The sequence below is a fragment of the Muntiacus reevesi genome, chromosome X (assembly GCF_963930625.1).
Source record: "Muntiacus reevesi chromosome X, mMunRee1.1, whole genome shotgun sequence".
NCBI lineage: Eukaryota > Metazoa > Chordata > Mammalia > Artiodactyla > Cervidae > Muntiacus > Muntiacus reevesi.
The window spans coordinates 126,669,552-126,687,789 of NC_089271.1; the positions used below are offsets into that span (position 1 = coordinate 126,669,552).

Below are 18,238 nucleotides of genomic sequence, written 5' to 3' on the forward strand. Positions count from 1 at the left end.
CAAAAACCAACAAAGTTGAAACAAAATAGAAATTTAAAAAATAAGGTAACAATCACTATCTCCAGCATTAAAACAGATACCACATTATGTTACAAATACAAAGCTTTCAAACTAAAAAACTTAATCAAAACCATCAGATCTTCCCCCTTCGTACCAGTCATCTAAAGACTGCTTATATGCCATTTCTCTTGGAGCCAAAGCTAATAAGGACTTATAAAACTCTCATACAGATTCCAGTAAAAACAAAAGATTTGAAAATTAAACTGCAGTTTTTTTAGCATTGGACATTTATTCATTCAATGAACATTTAACTCAGTACTTTTTTAATGTGCCAAGCACTAACAGGAAATGAAAGCAGTCCCTATTAAGAGGTACAAACTATTAAGCATAAAATAAGATACAAGGATATACTGTACAACACAGGGAAATGCCAATATTTTATAATAACTATAAATGGAGTAAAACCTTAAAAATTGTGAATCACTAAACTGTATACCTGCAACATATAATATTGTACATCAACTATACTTTTCAATTTAGAAAAGAGAAAGAAAGAGGTCCCTGCCCTTAAGGAGCTCACAGTCTAGAGAAAGGGACAAATTCATAAACAAATTACAATACAATGTGGTAAGTGCTATAAGAAATAGGAATATACATAGTGTTATGGGAGCATAGATGACACCACAGCTTCATATAAGGTGACACCTGAGCTTATCCTTTTATGATGATTTTACCAGCTGCCAGGGAATAGGATGTGATACTAAAATGTAGGCAGGGGCCATATTTAGAAAGATTTTGCATGCCATGAGCTAAGGAGTTTGAACTGTATCTTGCAGGCAATGGGGATCCATAGAATGGTTTTAAGGAAGAGAGCTACATGATCAGATTTTTATTCTAGAATAGCAATTCTTGATGGCAACGTGAATGATGGAGTGGTGGTGAGGGGAGTGAGGGAAGGGGTTTGGTGAGAGGATAAATAGATCTGAGGGAAGAACATGAATTAGAAAGCTAATGCAATAGTTCAGGTGAGAGATGAGGGCCTGAACTAAGGTGGGGATCAATTAAGATGTAACAAAACTGAATTTTTAGCTATAGTTCTGTGTACCAAAATAAACAAGGATTCATAGTTAAACTTTTCCAACAGATCAACCTAATATCAGTCCTTTACCTAACTAGTTAATATTTAACTTTAGAAGTTTTTTTTTATTTCTGTTGGAAAGACCAATTTTTAGCTCCTTGATTATTTCAGCTTAGTTACTCTAGAGAGTTTGCTGAAATTTTTAGATAAGGCACACAATAAAATATGTCAAAATGAATTAGTGAACTTCCTAGACTCAGACAATAAGGCACTCTCACTTACATGGCATGCTGAAGATTAGTTCGCAGTTTAACATAGCTCATTGCTGCTCTCTCCTGCTGCTGCCTTGCTTCCTCTTGTTGTCTTTGAGCTAACATCCATGTTACCTGCGTGCTTCAAGGAGAATTTTATTCTTCTTTTAACTTAACTTTTTTCTATGTAATTAATAAAGTTATAGTACAGAAAATGATCAAAAGTACTTACTTATAATCAAGAGGAGTTTGATGATGTTCAGTCTGCATTGGATAGACACTCATGAAACTATCCTCAGGTCGTAATCTTTTGGGCTCTCTCATAATCGTTGAGGTGAGTTGTGGTGTCTGCATCATAACTGGGGTGTGCAGTGTTTGTTCTCTGCTTAGCCACATACTGTCGCTACTACTGCTTTCTTCGGCTGAAAAGAAAAGTAATAGCAATGAAGTTCAGTCACTAATTTTGACTAAGTAAAGTGTTAGTTGCTCAGTCATGTCCGACTCTGTGTGACCCCATGGACTATAGCCCACTCGGCTCCTCTGTCCAGGGGATTTCCCAGGCAAGAATACTGGAATGGGTAGTCATTCCCTTCTGCAGGGGATCTTCCTGATCCAGGGATCGAACCCAGGGCTCCTGCATCGCAGGCAGATTCCTTACCATCTGAACCACCAGGGAAATGTCTAATACAACCTGTGCAGGTCAACAAACATCTGCTTCTTTACACATGCTAGAGCTTGGAACAGAGGGATACAAAGGTATGTAAGATGCAGTCCCTGCCATGCCCTGACAGTCCAGTTGCGGAAAAAGAAAGTTGAAAGAAAGTAAAAGTTGCTCAATCGTGTCTAACTCTTTGCAACCCCATGGACTGTAGTCTGCTAGGCCCCTCCGTCCATGGAATTCTCCAGGCAAGAATACTGGAGTGGGTAGCTATTCCCTTCTCCAGGGGAATGAACCCAGGGATTGAACCCAGGTCTCCCGCATTGCAGGAGGATTTTTGAACCATCTGAGTCACCAGGGAAGCCCAAGAATACCAGAGTAGGTAGCCTATCCCTCTCCAGGGGATATTCCCAACTCAGAATTGAACCGGGATGTCCTGCATTGCAGGCAGATTATTTACCAGCTGAGCTACCAGGGAAGCCCTGGTAAAGAAAATATAGGCAATTATACCACAGTGTGCATGCATGCTCAGGCAAGAATACTGGAGTGGGTTGCCATGCTCTCCCTCCAGGGGATCTTCCTGACCCAGGGATTGAACCTGTGTCTCCTGCATTGCAGGCAGGTTCTTTACTGCTGAGCCACCAGGGAAACCATGACACAGTGTGGTAAGTGCTAAAAGAGGGAAGCACAGGGAGAATGGGAATGATGAAAAAGATCAGAGCCCAGCTACCCAGAAGTTACTTCTGACTAGAGTGGATATTATGTGTACTGTGACATCTCCAAAAATGGGGAGAACCTAAGCAAAAGCACTGAGGGATGAAACAACAATGACTGAATCATACTAATTTGTAGATATTTTAAGAGTTTAGTACTCCTGGAGTAGATGGCAAAATGTAAGGCTGAATAAAGAGGCAGGAATCAACTTATGCAAAGTTTTATAAGCTATGCTAAGGTGACAAGAACTACTACTAAAGGTTCTATGGAAGCAATGTGGTGAGTTACATGTTTTAGACAAAGAATATAGTGGTAATATGGAGGATAGACTTAAGAATATGAAGACTAGTGAGCGAGCTGGCCACTGAGGAGGCTAACTATGTTAGACCAGGTTAATTAAGAGGTTTAGATAAGAAAAACTTTTTAAAATTTAGTGGTACTCAGTGAACACATCTTTTAATTTGATAACTTTTCTATCTAAAGAAAGGAAATTTTAACTTTTTATCAAGCCCAAGTATTTTAACTGGTCAGGGATACTGTATAAGAGAGATTTCTCCACAGACTGGGACGTTGGTACTATATGACCAATCAAGTCTAAATCTAAGGCTGTGTAAGTTACAAGTTTATGCTCTGTGTTACTGAACCAAAAAATTACTAAAACCATTAATCCATGTGGCAATTTAAAACCATGGCTCCTAGGAAAATAAGTTAAAAAAAATATAGCCCCCAAACCTCTGACACATGTCACATTAACAGGTGGGGGATGATGTCCCATTCCCTTGAATCTGCGCCCTGTGATTGCTTGGTCCACAGACCATGATGAAAACTATGCTATGCCAGTTTCTGGCCTTAGAAAATGGCAGTGTCCAGAGTTGTCTCTTGAGACACCTGTTCTTGAAGCCAAATCACACACTGTGAGGAAGCCAAATAGTCACATGGAAAGGTCACATGTAAGGTGTTCTGGCAGACAATCTAGCTGAGGTCCCAGCTGACAGTCAGCATCAGATACATCTGTTAAGTGAAGATGTCTCCATATGATTCCAGTCCCAGCCTTGGAGTATTTATTCCTAGTGAAAGCACCAGACATTATGTCCCGGTTATATCGTTTAAGTTTTGGGGGTAGTTTGTTACTCAGGAATAATAGCTGGAACAAATTTTGGCAACTATACTAATTTGTTTAAAGTATCTTAAAGAAAGGAAATAAAGAACCAACCCTGGAGTACTAAGAGTCCAAGAGATTCAAGTGTCATAATATATTCTTAACTCTAAGATTATAGACAGCAACTTGTATTTCTATCAGATTCTTTATGATTAATGATCTCTTCATAGAAATTCCAAAGTTGGAACCTCTCTGAATCTGCTGCGCCACTTAAACTGGATGATCTGATCTCTTAGGTAATGATTAGTTCTAACATATTGAGTCCATATCCGTATACATAGAGTATAGTGCAGTGATTTAAAAGTTGATGCTCTATGGGGTGGGAGGGAGGGGTGGGAGGGAGGTTTAAGAGGGAGGGGACGTGTGAATATCTTAAATAAATTTAATACAGGAAAAAAAAAAGTAGATGCTCGAGAGTGAGACTGCCTGGCTCTGCTATTTAATATCAGTGTGACCTAAGTTAATCAACTTCTCTGTACTAGTTTCCTACAAGTGAAAAATAAGAAAGTACCTAAAGAATTGTAAGAATCAAATTCACATATGCAAAATGCTTAAAACAGTACATTTTACACATAACTGGAGCAAACAGTGTGCATTTAACAACACAGACCTTGAATTTAAAAAGGAGGTGACCTATGGGAAACATAAAGGACAAACATAAAGAAAATAAACTATATGCTTACTGAGTGCGAGCTGCATGCCTTCAACCACTTTCCGTTTCCCTGTAGATGGTTTGGATTTTTTACTCCGCACAGTTGACCCCCGACTACTAATTCCACTAATGACTGACATGGTGTCATCATCACCACCAGCTAGCAAAGAATTTCGGTATGACATTAGTGGAAGCCACACGTCTTCTCTTCGGAGTGACATCTGAAAGGTCATGAACTTTTCCAAGTAAACATACCTTAAAAAGGAGTAGAAATCATTAGCTTTGATACATTAAATTGCCATAGCTTTTTTTTTTCTTTTTGCTTATTCCTAATAATCTTAAGGCTTACACATTAATATGGAACACACAAAGATTAACTAGAGTTAAATAAAAAGTAAATGAGAATGAAAATAATGGTTGATGGGTCTACATTTCCTGAAAGCATTCCACTAACAACTGCAGGATATTAGTGTTCTCTTTCTCAAAATGTCTCTGTTCTATCCAAACTTTACAGGTCCTCTGTTAGAAGAACAAATCTGAGTCATGTTTTTGGAAAGAGGATTGTATTTAAAGATTACACAAGATTACATTGAGTTCTAGTCCCAGTTCTACCAACACCTAGCTGTGTGAGTGTGGGTATATTACTTCATTACTTATTCTAAGCCTCATTAGTACAGTGATGAACAATTTTGTCTCTATGAAGATTCTCACAATAAAGGAAATAATTCAGAGCATTTTGGCTTATTATTTGTTGAGCATCTATGTCTCAGGCAATGGGGACAGACGCAAAGGTAAATCTGATATGGTCCCTACCTGCAAAATATTTTCAGCGTAATGGAAGTCATCCATCTACCCATGGATCCAAGTATCACAAGGATTCCATGACTTACATATAATATAGCAATTAAAAATCAACTAACATTTGTGTGATTACTGTGTGCTAGGCGTTTTCCTCTTAGGCTCTTTAACTTTATTCTTACAATTTCGTGAGGGAGATATTCTCCCCGTATCATAGATAAGGAGAGAAAGGATAGGAGATCTTCCTGATCCAAGGATCGAACCTGTGTCTCCCACATTGCATGAGGAGTCTTTACCGCTGAGCCACTGGGAAAGCCCTACACATGGTAGTACAGTACTCCTCAAAGTGTGGTCCTTGTAAGCTGGCTATCAGTCAGAGAACTATTAACTGTCTGTGACAAGATGTGCAGTCTGAGCCAAAATATACTTACTAGTAGAGAGATTTACAACTATGTATCCACCACATAGCCTAACAGAACATTCCAGATAAGTAGCCCTCTCTGATGCTATTGCCTTTTTTCCTCTTTCCAGCCACAGAGGTTGCCATTAACCTGAATTTCCTGTTTTTGTCCCCATTTATAATGTTTTAATACTTATTTGTCTGAAAACACAGCACCATTTTGTACTTAGCTTTTTGCACACAACATTTTAATTTAAAATCTAACCATTTTGGAAGACTGGTATCAGCTAACACTATGGTGGTAATCATTTTCCAATATGTGTATCAAATCAATATGTTGCACACCTCAAACTTACACAGTGTTATATGTCAACTATATCTCCATGAAGTCAGAAAAACAATTTTGAAAAGATGAATGAGATCTCAGGATCTAATATGTAACATGGTGGTTAAGGTTGATGATATTTGTAAATATATAATACTGTATAACAAATATGCTAAAGGAGTAGAGCTTCAGTGTTCTGATCAAAAAAAGAGTAAATAATGTGAAGTGATAAATACGTTAATTAACTTGATTATGGGAATCCTTAGACAACGTATATGAAATCATGTTGTATACTTTCAATACATTACAAATTTATTTGCCAATTACAGCTCAATAAACTTGAAAAAATTTTAAAGTAGATCAATTGGATTGTGTGAATCTTTTCAATCCCAATTTAATCAAATGAACTAAGAATAAAAGTCATTCATGACATCTGGAGAAGGGAAAGGCTACCCACTCCAGTATTCTGGCCTGGAGAATTCCATGAACTGTATAGTCCATGGGGTTGCAAAGAGTCGGACACGACTGAGTTACTTTCATATATGACATGTAAGACTACTAAAAATTAGAACAATTAGATGGACTTTTGATAAAATTAAGGATTTATATTTACTTAAAAATATCTAACAATTTTGACCATTGTATAGTATTCCATTGTATATTAATTTATTGATCTCATTTTCTAGTAGATAGATATTTAGTTTTGCGCTTTCCCCTATTCAAACAACGCAACAGTCATTTTTTTTTCCTTTTTGGCCATAAATGTGGGAGACCTGGGTTTAATCCCTGGGTTGGGAAGATCCCCTGTAGGAGGGCATGGCAATCCACTCCAGTATTTGTGCCTGGAAAATCTCATGGACAGAGGTGCCTGGTAGGCTGCAGAACATGGGGTCACAAAGAGTTGGACACGACTGAGCAACTAAACATATTAGCACATGTGGGATCTTAGTTCCCTGACAAGGGATAGAACCTGTGACTCCTGCATTGGAAGCAGGATTCTTAATCACTGGACCGCCAGGGAAGTCCCCAACAGTCAAATCATTTATAGTTCTCTTTACATATATGTGTAAGAGTTCCTCTAATGTATCTACCTTTGAACAGCATTACTGGATCATGATGTAGGGAGAATCTTAAACTTTACTACATACTACCAGATATCTCCAAAGTGGTCCTGTACCAGCAAAGTCTTTATTGCTCCACATCCTTGGCACTATCAGACTTCTTAAAGTTGTGCTAATCTACTAGGTGAGAAATTATTTTTTTAATTGTTTTAATTTTTATTTCTCTAATTAAGAGTATCAATGCAATTATTTTTTTGCCTACCATCACGCAGCTTGTGGGACTTAGTTTCCCAGGCAGGGATTGAATCCAGGCCCTCAGCAGTGAAAGCACAGAGTCTAACCACTGGACTACGAATTCCTCAATGCAATTTTAAATTGGGATCAATTTATATATAATAAAGTGCACAGAAATTAAAAGTTGGATCACCTCTGTAAATGAATGCAGTCATGTAACCCATACACCTATCAAGATACAGGATATTCCCATGACCCCAGAAAGTACCCTGTATCCCCTTTCCCATTCAGTCTTTCCAACTCCAACAAGTACCACTATGGTGAATTCTATCAATACAGATTAGTTTTGTCTGCTTTAGAATTTCATATAAGATCTCTATAATCTTTAAATGCAAAATACTGGTGGGCTTTAGGAAGACATTACTTATACTAGGAGTTATTCATATTTTTCTGTCTTTATGTCTTATGGTTTGGAAGACCAAACCATAAAAGTATTCTGCTTAAATGGCCTGTTGAGAACAGGACTTGTAGTTAAAGTATGAAGATAAAAGAGGGAGACTTCTACTTTCCAGTGTAGTCACAGCTCAGGACACAGACAAAGACACAGATGGATCAGCAATATTATTGTCTGCTAAATGCTTCTTCCTTAGTTAGGCTGAGCAAAGAACTCAAGAATACAAAAAGCATTCCAGTTACACCTTTAAAGATACAGCTACACTGTAAAAAGAACTCATAGAATTAAAATGTAATATTATGCACAAAACACAGTTGTAATCTTTAAATTATAAAATTTCTGAAGCATAAGTTTTTGTGCATTAATGAAATCCTACGAATCTGAAAGAGAAACCAATTATAACAAATCTTTAAGAATTCCAAAGCAAAATCAAGAGTATTTCTAGTAAATACATACACTGTTCTTTTGTCCTGTCGGAGTAGTTTAGAAGAAAATTCACTGAGAATATCAAGAAATGCCAAATTTAAAGGTGGATGGCTCTCTCCTTGTGGATTAGGTTCTTTAAAAGCAAATTCTATGCCATCTCTGCAACAAAAACAAAAAAGATAAATATTTAAATAACTACAATAGAAAATTTAATAACCTAGAAAATTTCTCTCTATACTTTCACTCCAATACAAAAGATGCTTCCTTTCTCGTGTGTTTAATCTGAGGAAGAGGGACAATAAGGAAGAGAATGAGCAAATATATTTACATTTTATGACACTGTTATTTTGTTTTGGGTGGATTTTTTAAATTTGGTTTTTATTGGGGGGGTGGGGGTGGGGGCAGGCATGCTACACTAATTGTAGATCTTAGTTGCTCCCACCCTAGCAGTGAAAGTGCTAAACACCAGACTGCCCAGGAACTTTGAACTGTTACTTTCTGTGAAACAGAACAGACACACACAGTCATACACACACCCTACCTGGTTCTTTAAAACAAAACAGACACAGACATAGACACTTTCCCTCCCCCAAGCTGGTCTTTATTACAAATGTGATCTGGCATATCTACATTCTGCCCTCAGTTTTCTTTTCCATAAAAAATAATCCAAATCCTTTCACATAATGATCATTACATTTTCTGTATATTTCAAGACATAAAGGAGATCAACTATAAAATCAACTTAAAAATAATGATTACAGACTATTTGTAATGACTCACTAAAGAGTAAAGTTCAAAAATTATACTCAGCTCGGGGCCAATTTTACCTGTATTTATTTAATAATAAATACCTCTATTAAGACAACTACCCAACATTACACATATATGAAGTAAATAATCTATTACTTCTCAGAATAATTACTGCATGTGTGGTCTTTAAGTATTACCTAAAATTCACAACCAAAGTATTAAAAGGCATAAAAAGAAATCTGAAACTTTCAGAGCCAAATGAAAAAGTGGGAGTAAATTAAAGTTGAGGAAAGCATAGGACTAACTTAAACAGCAGAATAATTTCTGAAAGGAGGCATTTAACACTTTCATAACTAAGTGAACAATACAAATTTTAAAAAGACACAAAACAGAGAGCTTTCAATGAAACGGGGCCCAAGCCTCTAGATTTTTCCAAAGGCAAGGCTCTTTATCCACAATAAAGACATAAAGGGTATTAACATCCACATACTGATTATGTTAGAGATCTAAAATATACATAAAAGTATAATTGATCACTAAATTACATGCCTAAAATAAAATCAGATGATTTCCAATTTTGATAAGGCAAAGAAAACATGCAGATAAAATAAAGATTATGGCTCAAAATAAGAGAAAAGATAATAGAAGAGAACAGAAACTTGAAACAAAGGAATCAAATTCTTCTACCCAGCCATGAGATCATGACAAAACTGCTACAAGAGATTTTATAATACCTAACAAATATATGTTTTCTTCACATAATTCATAAAGATTTTGTATGGCTTTAATTAAAGCAAAGACTTTTCTACAAAAGGTATTTTAGTCCCAATTCATGTGTTAACAGAGACAGCACTGTAACTGGTTCTTAAGAAAGGAGATACTACAGATTTGCAAACAAGTAATAAGGCATCAACTGAATTGGTTATTCTAAACAAAAAAGCAATATACAAAAAAACCTGCATGATTAAAACACAGAGAAGCTGAATAAAATTTGGAAATTACTTGTGTAGCATAGCAATGGCCTCTCTAGTTTTCAACTGATCGAGTCCAAAAGTTAAAGCAAAACGTCGAGCAAGTTCTTTAATGCCGCTAAAAGTTGAGGATGACCTATCAAAATTATAGCCATTTTCCTGTATCATTTCATTAAAAAGCTGTTTGGAAAGAAAGAAAGAAAGCATGTTAAAGTTTTTAATAATTACAGATTATTACTGATTTTAAAATATCATATTTTATATTTAATATATACTTGATGTTCTATAAATAAAGCACTATACTTCACTCTAAAGCATGGATTTTTTAAAATATGATACAAATGACCAAAATTGCACCACTTCACATATTCAAACTAGAGGTAATTACTGACATTAGAAACTTCTTAGATTAGTTATGACAGAATTTTTTTCTGTCACTATAATTGGGTATTATAATAGCATATAAAAATATAAATAAAAAGGAAACCAACTAAGTTATTAGGCAATTATGTTCTTATTGACACTTAAATGATGGATCAAAAAGTAAGCAAAACAAAATATAATTTTTTCAACTATCAAACTGCCAAGATTTTTTAACAGATAATGGCTACTACTTAAGAATACAGTGCATTCCTATAGTAGTTATGGCTACTACTCAAGATAGCCAGTGGGAGTTTGCAGGATGACTCAGGGAACTCAAACCAGGCTCTGTGACAACCTAGAGGGGTGGGATGGGGTAGGAGGTGAAGGGAGGTTCAAGAGGAAGGGCTGGCTGATGCATGATGATATATGGCAGAAACCAATACAATATTGCAATTATCCTTCAATTAAAAATAAGTAAATTTTAAAAAAAGATTACAGTGCAATGGGCACTGATCTGGGAACATAAACTGAGATAACCTTTCTTTCTACACAGCAATCTGGCAGTGTGTAGCAAAAGCTTTAGAATTTTCATGCTCTTTGACTAAGCAATTGTTATTATCAGACTATATCCAAAAAGAATAACAGTAATATTCATGTGCAATACATAGGTACAAAAATGTTTGTTTTAGTGCTATTTATAAAGGAAAGAATTGTTTAGAACAAAAAAAGTAACCTCAACATCAAACAAAAGATCTTGGTTAAATTATAGTCCCTCTATAAAATGGAATACTACACAATCATTAAAAATGCAGAGGAAGGACCTCCCTGGCAGGCCAGTGGTTAAGACTCTACACTCCCAACGCAGGGGGCACAGATTCCATCCCTGCTAAGAGACCTAAGATCCCACATGCCACACAGAGCAGCCAAAAAAGAGCAGAGGAAAGTATTTAATGGCATGAAAGTGTTTAGGATTTAGTAATATGAAAAATTAAGGATATTAAGACAGAATGCACATTTTTTATTTTTGTAAAGTAAGATTTAACACGGGTGTTAAAAAGATTTTAGAAAGATGATTAAAAATGAAAACATTGTCAAGTGAAAAAAATTAAAGATAAGGTATATTTTTTCTAGTTTTCCTAAAATACTTTGTAAACTTTCTACAGTTATTTTATAACAAAAGTTATTTAAACGCAGCCTTTAAAATCTTTTAATAAAGAATATCCAATATGCAAATGAAGCTAAGAACTTTCACACCTATGTTTCTAAAAAGCAAGAAACTTTATCAAAGTGAAATGGGTTTGGTTATGATTTACAAGCATTTGGTTTTGACAGACCAAAGAATACTAAGCAAATGATTTTTGCCTAATTAAACTTGCCATGCCACTGCCAAAATGAAAATGACTAGTGTATTTTCACTATGATTGATAAGTGCTCATTAAAATACATCTGCAAATGGGTAAAGAATAAAGTAAAATTCACCTGAAACCTACCAAAGCAAGTTAACCACGGCTAACATTTTGGTGATTATTTTTTCCAAATAGACACAGTGAAAGTGATAGACACAGTGAAAGTGAAAGTCATTCAATCAAGTCTGACTCTTTGCAACTCCATGGACTATACAGTCCATGAAATTCTCCAGGCCAGAATACTGGAGTGGGTAGCCTTTCCCTTCTCCAGGGACACAGAGATAGGCACAATTTTATACTGATGCTATACTGGAATCTTTTTATTCTTAAATACGGTAGAGATCTTAAATTAATATCAACTTACACTAGTTTTAAGTGCTACCCAATAGCCACTGTGGAGATGTACTACACAATATATTCATCTAATATCCTATTGACTTACATTTGGATTATTTCTAATTTCTTGCTATTATAAATAACTTTGCAATGTATGATCTTGTATACTCATTTTTGCAAACTTATCCTATTACCACTGTGGACAAAATTCTAAAAGTAGAATTGCTGCCTCAATGACACACACATTATAAATTCTGACACGTATTGGCAAACTGCCTACCAGGAAGGTTGAGCCAATATATAATGCTGACAAAACCTGTTTCTCCCATATCTTAGGCAGCTATAGGTTTTGCCAATCTTTCCAGTCTACAGGCAAAAAAATGATCTCACTTGCTCAATGTTTACCAGTGAGATTGTGTATTTTCCATTTCGACTTTACGAACTATCTATTGTGTCCTTTGCCCAGTTTTTGACTGTTACCTTGAAAACCAGTAAGTGCTTATTATGTTAGCCTAACCATGGTACTCATGTCTTACCTGTTGCAAACTGAGAATAAGGGTCTTTGCACACTGAATTTTGTCTATCTGTCTTGTTTTACTCATTGTTTCTTTGATGATATCACCATAGTCATTATAATACTAGAAAAGAAATTTGCATAAATTAGAGCTTTGTCTTTTAAAACTGTTAGACAATAAGACTAATTTTAGGTTAGGCACATAAACATATTATAAGAATGTATTTGGCTAAAATTATGACTTGAAAGACATGTAAGAATGTTACTGAAACTTTATGATCTTTAAGCACAAACTCTAACATTGGTAAATTCAGAAATATCAGACAGTTAAGATCTAATTCACATTAAGTTCTAGAGTTGATTTTAAGGAGATATAGTGTATAAAAATAATTAAGTATTCAGATTTTCAGAACTATTAGGTTGGTGCAAAAGTAACTGCGGTTTTGCACTTTTGAACTTTGCTATTTGATATTAGAGTACACCCTTAAATAAATGTGGTTGTTATATATCATTTTAATGCACATTTCTCAGTTTGTGTATTTTTGCCAATGAGTTGTTACTTGCCATTTATTTTATATTTATTTTAGAGTAGGGAAATGATGTTAAGACAAAAAGTCAAGCGATTTTCTTATTTGAGTTCAAAATGAGCCATGAAACAGAGGAGACAACTCGCAACATCAACAATGCATTTGGCCCAGGAACTGCAAACCAATATACAGTGCAGTGGTAGTTCAAGAAGTTTTGCAAAGACAAGAGCCTAGAAGATGAGGAGCACAGTGGCCGGCCTTCAGAAGTTGACAACAACCAACTGAGAGCCATCATCGAAGCTGATCCTTTTACAACTACCCAAGAAGCTGCCCGACAACTCAACATCAACCATTCTATGGTCATTTGGCATTTAAAGCAAATTGGAAAGGTGAAACAGCTCGACAAGTGGGTGCCTCATGAGCTGACTGAAAATCAAAAAAATCATCGTTTTGGAGTGTCTATTGTATTCTATTATTCTACACAACAACAACAAACCATTTCTTGATCAGATTGTGACATCCAATGAAAAGTGGATTTATGAGACAAACAGCAACGACCAGCTCAGTGGCTGGACTGAGACACTCCGAAGCACTTCTGAAAGCCAAACTTGCACCAAAAAATTCATGGTCACTGTTTGGTGGTGTGTGGCCAGTCTGATCTACTACAGCTTTCTGAATCCTGGCAAAACCATCACATCTGAGAAGTATGCTCAGCAACTGATGAGATGCACTGAAAACTACACCGCCTGTAGCTGGCATCGATCAACAGAAAGGGCCCAATTCTTCTCCATGACAATGCCTGACCCCTCGTCACACAACCAACAGTTCAAAAATTGAATGCATAAAAAAAAAATTTGAATGAATTGGGCTATGAAGTTTTGCCTCATCGACCATATTCGCCTGAACTCTTGCCAACTGACTACCACTTCTTCAAGCATCTCGATTTTTGGCAGGAAAAACGCTTCCACGACCAGCAGGAGGCAGAAAATGCTTTCTAAGAGTTCGTCAAATCCCAAAGCATGGATTTTTATGCTACAGGAATAAACAAACTTATTTCTCGTTGGCAAAAACGTGTTGACTCTAATGGTTCCTATTTTGATTAATGTGTGTTTGAGCCTAGATATAATGATTTAAAATTCACGGTCCGAAACCGCAATTACTTTTTCACCAACCTAATATTAAGTCAATGAATATTATCACAGTTACTTTCATAACTACTTTCATAGCTAATGGCATGTATTTCATGAGCAGTTTCCAAATTTATTAATTCCCTTATAGAAACTAACAGTCTGTTAACAATATTTAAAAGAAAAGTTACTGTGAAGTGAAGTTGCTCAGTCGTGTCCGACTCTTTGCGACCCCATGGACTGTAGCCTGCCAGGCTCCTCCATCCATGGGATTTTCCAGGCAAGAATACTGGAGTGGGTTGCCATTTCCTTCTCCCGGGGATCTTCCCGATCCAGAGACTGAATCCGGGTCTCCTGCATTACAGGCAGACCAGACTCTATTGTCTAAGCCACCAGGGAATCCCCAAAGTTACTGTATGTGGCATTTAAATCACACACTGCACATGATTTTTTATTCTAATTTAAGATTTTACATAACTACCAGAGATAACAGGATAACCACACCCCTACATGACTAACAAAACTGACTTTAATCTAGAATACGTATGTCTAAAAGTTTAAAACTTGCAAAGTGACTTCAAAAACCACCAGTTAAAAAAAAAAATCTAACAAGTATCATGCCAAATAAGTTTCAAAGTATTTTATTAAGGCTTCTATCACCTAGGAAACTATTCCAAAGAAGAATTAACTAGGTTTTGATAAATGTATTACATATTTTATTCTGTAAAAGCAAAGGCTTAAAATTTTTACATTTATAATTAGATTTTACTTGAAAAAGGATTACAGAAAAATTATCATGCCATATTTAGTCACGTTCTGTTAGTACAATCAGTAATATCCTTTCTACTACTACTTAAAAGTTAAAGAATCTCACCTATATTTATGATGCTTGTGAATAACCTGCTGTGAACCTAGTCAGATTTTCAGAGCTTAAGAAACTTTAACTATCACAATGCAACAGATAAAGAAAGGCAGGATATGAAAGGTAGTGAGTTACTCAAGGTCACAAGCTGCATAGTAACCAAGTTGGAATTATATTATCTAATTCTCTAACTCCTAGAACATTTTTTTATGTTACATCAAGCAGAGGAGTGACACCATTCTGTTGTTTTAAATTAAATCACAAATGCAATTTCTATTAGTGACAGTTAAGACAAGCTGTTTGCAATATTCCATATTCAATAATGGAATATTCCATATTCAATATGGAATATTAATATTCAATATTAATGAACTCAATAAACCCAAAATGTCCATCCATAGAGGAGTGGAGGTATGAGAAAATGTTACTGAAAATGTTAAATATTTTAAGAGATTTCTTTTACACTACAAAAGTAACTTAACTATTAAAAATTCAATGGTACCAAACATAAAAGCAATATAAAAATATCTTGCTATCCACTTTTCAATTTTACCTTCATATACTGTTTGAAGATATCTGCAGCTGTATTCATCTCCACCACAGTATATACAATTAGCTTACAAAATGCTGCAAGTAAATTTCTCCTTTTGTGCAGAGCTTCAATTTTACTGGCTTCATCCTCCTGCTGACCATCTGGGGGAAAAAGTTTCAAACATTTAGCCATCTGTATTTTATTTCAATATATATATAAATAACTTTATTTTTATTTTGGAGAAGGTGAAAAATAAAGAAAAAAACATTTAAATAAAATAAAATTATAACCACTTAATATCTTCATGAATGACCAGTCCATTTATTCCAATAGAAAAAATTTTTGTGATGTCAAATCAGAAGGCTGTTTGATGAACATGGAACAGGAACAAGTGGGGTGAGTCAAAGGAACTGATGCTTAGTGAAGTCGGGCTAAGCTTGCCTAACATACAAGCATGTCTAACCCATTGATCTACTTCCCTAATAGGATTGTTTGACAATGAGACCTGCATATTCACTATCTGTTGGGTAAGGCTTTTCTTCCCTAGGAGCAGACAACCTTAGAAATTGTCCTATCCCTTCTAAAGATGACCCCACCTCACCTAGAGCCCAACTTCTATTGACAGATACTTCATTTATACATATGACAGATATTCAGTTACACTGGCCGAGAAATCATTTTTTCTAAGGGAACTTCACATATTTCTCCTCTGATTAATTATGTGAGATTTTGATATTTAGTTGTCAAAAGGACAAAATTATTTCCAAATTTATAGTTGAGAAAGCCAGACTACAGCCACCAAGTATTGAAAAAGGATTTTCAATTTGATCCTGTAAATAAAATTGTGATGACATCTTTTACATAAAAAGCTATGCAAAGAATTTTTCTCTTGACAAATTTTATAAATGAAATTACTTATATTGTGTATAAAATAAGAACTCTTTTTAAGAAAGTATTTACTTCACCCTGTCTCTGATAATCCTTGATAACTGCTCGTAAATAAAAACCAAGTGTTGAGACTAGGAATTTAAGACAGATCATCCAAAAAGTTTGTTATCAAAATTGCCTATTCCAGAATGCCAAAGTCATTTTCTTAGAAACCTAAAATGTACTGTTTTTTCTTTTTAAAGAGTACGTTGAGCATACAAGCTAACTTTTTCTTAATGACTCTGTGATTATAAATGGATTTCTATACAATACTGTTCCAATTGTTGTTTGGTACTGCTCTCAGGAACTGGAGGGATGTAAGACTTACTCCCCCTACAGACCAAGTTACTTAGATATTAAGAGTTTTTTTTTTTTTTGAGTCCTTTTGAAAGTCTTCTTCACTTCTTATCAAAAATTAGCTACTTTTTTCTCCTGTAGGGATTAAAGAATGTTAGAGAAGTATCTAACACACTGGGCCTTTCATAGATGTCAGTTGCCATTATTATTATATGTTGTCAGCACCTCTAGAAGCATTCCTATTTTACTCTCCCCTTCTAATCTGATGTGGGCTAACAAATCAAATAACCATGGGTCTATAATATTAGGGGTTAGATGAGTATGCAAAGCAACGGAAACTATCATATGTTGCTGGTAGGAGGGTAAAAGAATAAAACCACTTTGGAGAATAATCTGGCAACATGTGGTCAAGTTTAAAATGCACACAGACTATATACTCTAGCAATTCCACTAGGTATACACAAGCACCGGAGAAGGCAATGGCACCCCACTCCAGCACTCTTGCCTGGAAAATCCCATGGATGGAGGAGCCTTGTGGGCTGCAGTCCATGGGGTCACTAAGAAACACGATTCAGCAACTTCACTTTCACTTTTCACTTTCACACATTGGAGAAGGAAATGGCAACCCACTCCAGTGTTCTTGCCTAGAGAATCCCAGGGATGGGGAGCCTGGTGGGCTGCCGTCTATGGGATCACACAGAGTCTGATCACACGACTGAAGTGACTTAGCAGCAGCAGCATACACAAGCACACCTCAGAGATACATACTGCAGGTTTGATTAGACCACCATGAAGTGAATACCACACTAAGATGAGTCACATGAATTTTTTGGTTTCCCAGTTCATATAAGAGTTATGTTTATACTATACTAAGTCTTACTAAGTAATAATAGCATTATGTCTAATAACATGTATGTACCTTAATTTAAAAACACTTCATTGCTAACAAATGCTAATCATCATATAAGCTTTCATGTAAATTGCAACAGTAACAACAAAGATCGCTGATCACAAATCACCATGATAAATAATGGAAAAATCTGAAATGTGCAAAAATTGCCAAAATATGACATAAAAACATGAAGTGAACAAACGTTGGAAAAATGGCATCCATAGACTTACCTGATACAAAGTTGTCACAAGCCTTCAATTTGTAAAACTACACATTATCTACGAAAGTGCAATAAAAGGAGGTATACCTGTATACTAGAAAAGCATCTGCACATATGCTCAGGGGATAATTATAAAAACATTTTTGCAATATTATTTATAATAGAGGAAAAAATGGAAAAAAAAAACTAGATGTTCGTCAATATGAAAATGGATAACATATGGCTAATTCATATCACACAATATTCAACAGTCAGGATGAATAAACTATAACCACATGTCAACACTGATAAATTTCAAAAATAA

The 18,238-nt window shown here is 35.5% G+C and overlaps 1 protein-coding gene across 5 annotated transcripts in view; it reads right to left on the reverse strand.

Moving 5' to 3' along the window:
• The window catches only part of STAG2 (STAG2 cohesin complex component), a 135,977-nt gene that overhangs the window by 9,644 nt on the left and 108,095 nt on the right, over positions 1-18,238 (reverse strand). For 4 of the 5 annotated variants that reach the window (XM_065914823.1, XM_065914824.1, XM_065914825.1 and 1 more), the window contains exons 25-31: positions 15,620-15,759; positions 12,573-12,674; positions 9,963-10,111; positions 8,241-8,369; positions 4,544-4,767; positions 1,562-1,751; positions 1,361-1,471 (exon numbers count right to left, since the gene is read on the reverse strand). In XM_065914823.1, coding sequence (XP_065770895.1) covers positions 1,361-1,471; positions 1,562-1,751; positions 4,544-4,767; positions 8,241-8,369; positions 9,963-10,111; positions 12,573-12,674; positions 15,620-15,759 — 1,045 coding nt within the window. The remainder of the gene's footprint in view (positions 1-1,360; positions 1,472-1,561; positions 1,752-4,543; positions 4,768-8,240; positions 8,370-9,962; positions 10,112-12,572; positions 12,675-15,619; positions 15,760-18,238) is intronic. The other variant, XM_065914826.1, reaches the window with a different exon arrangement.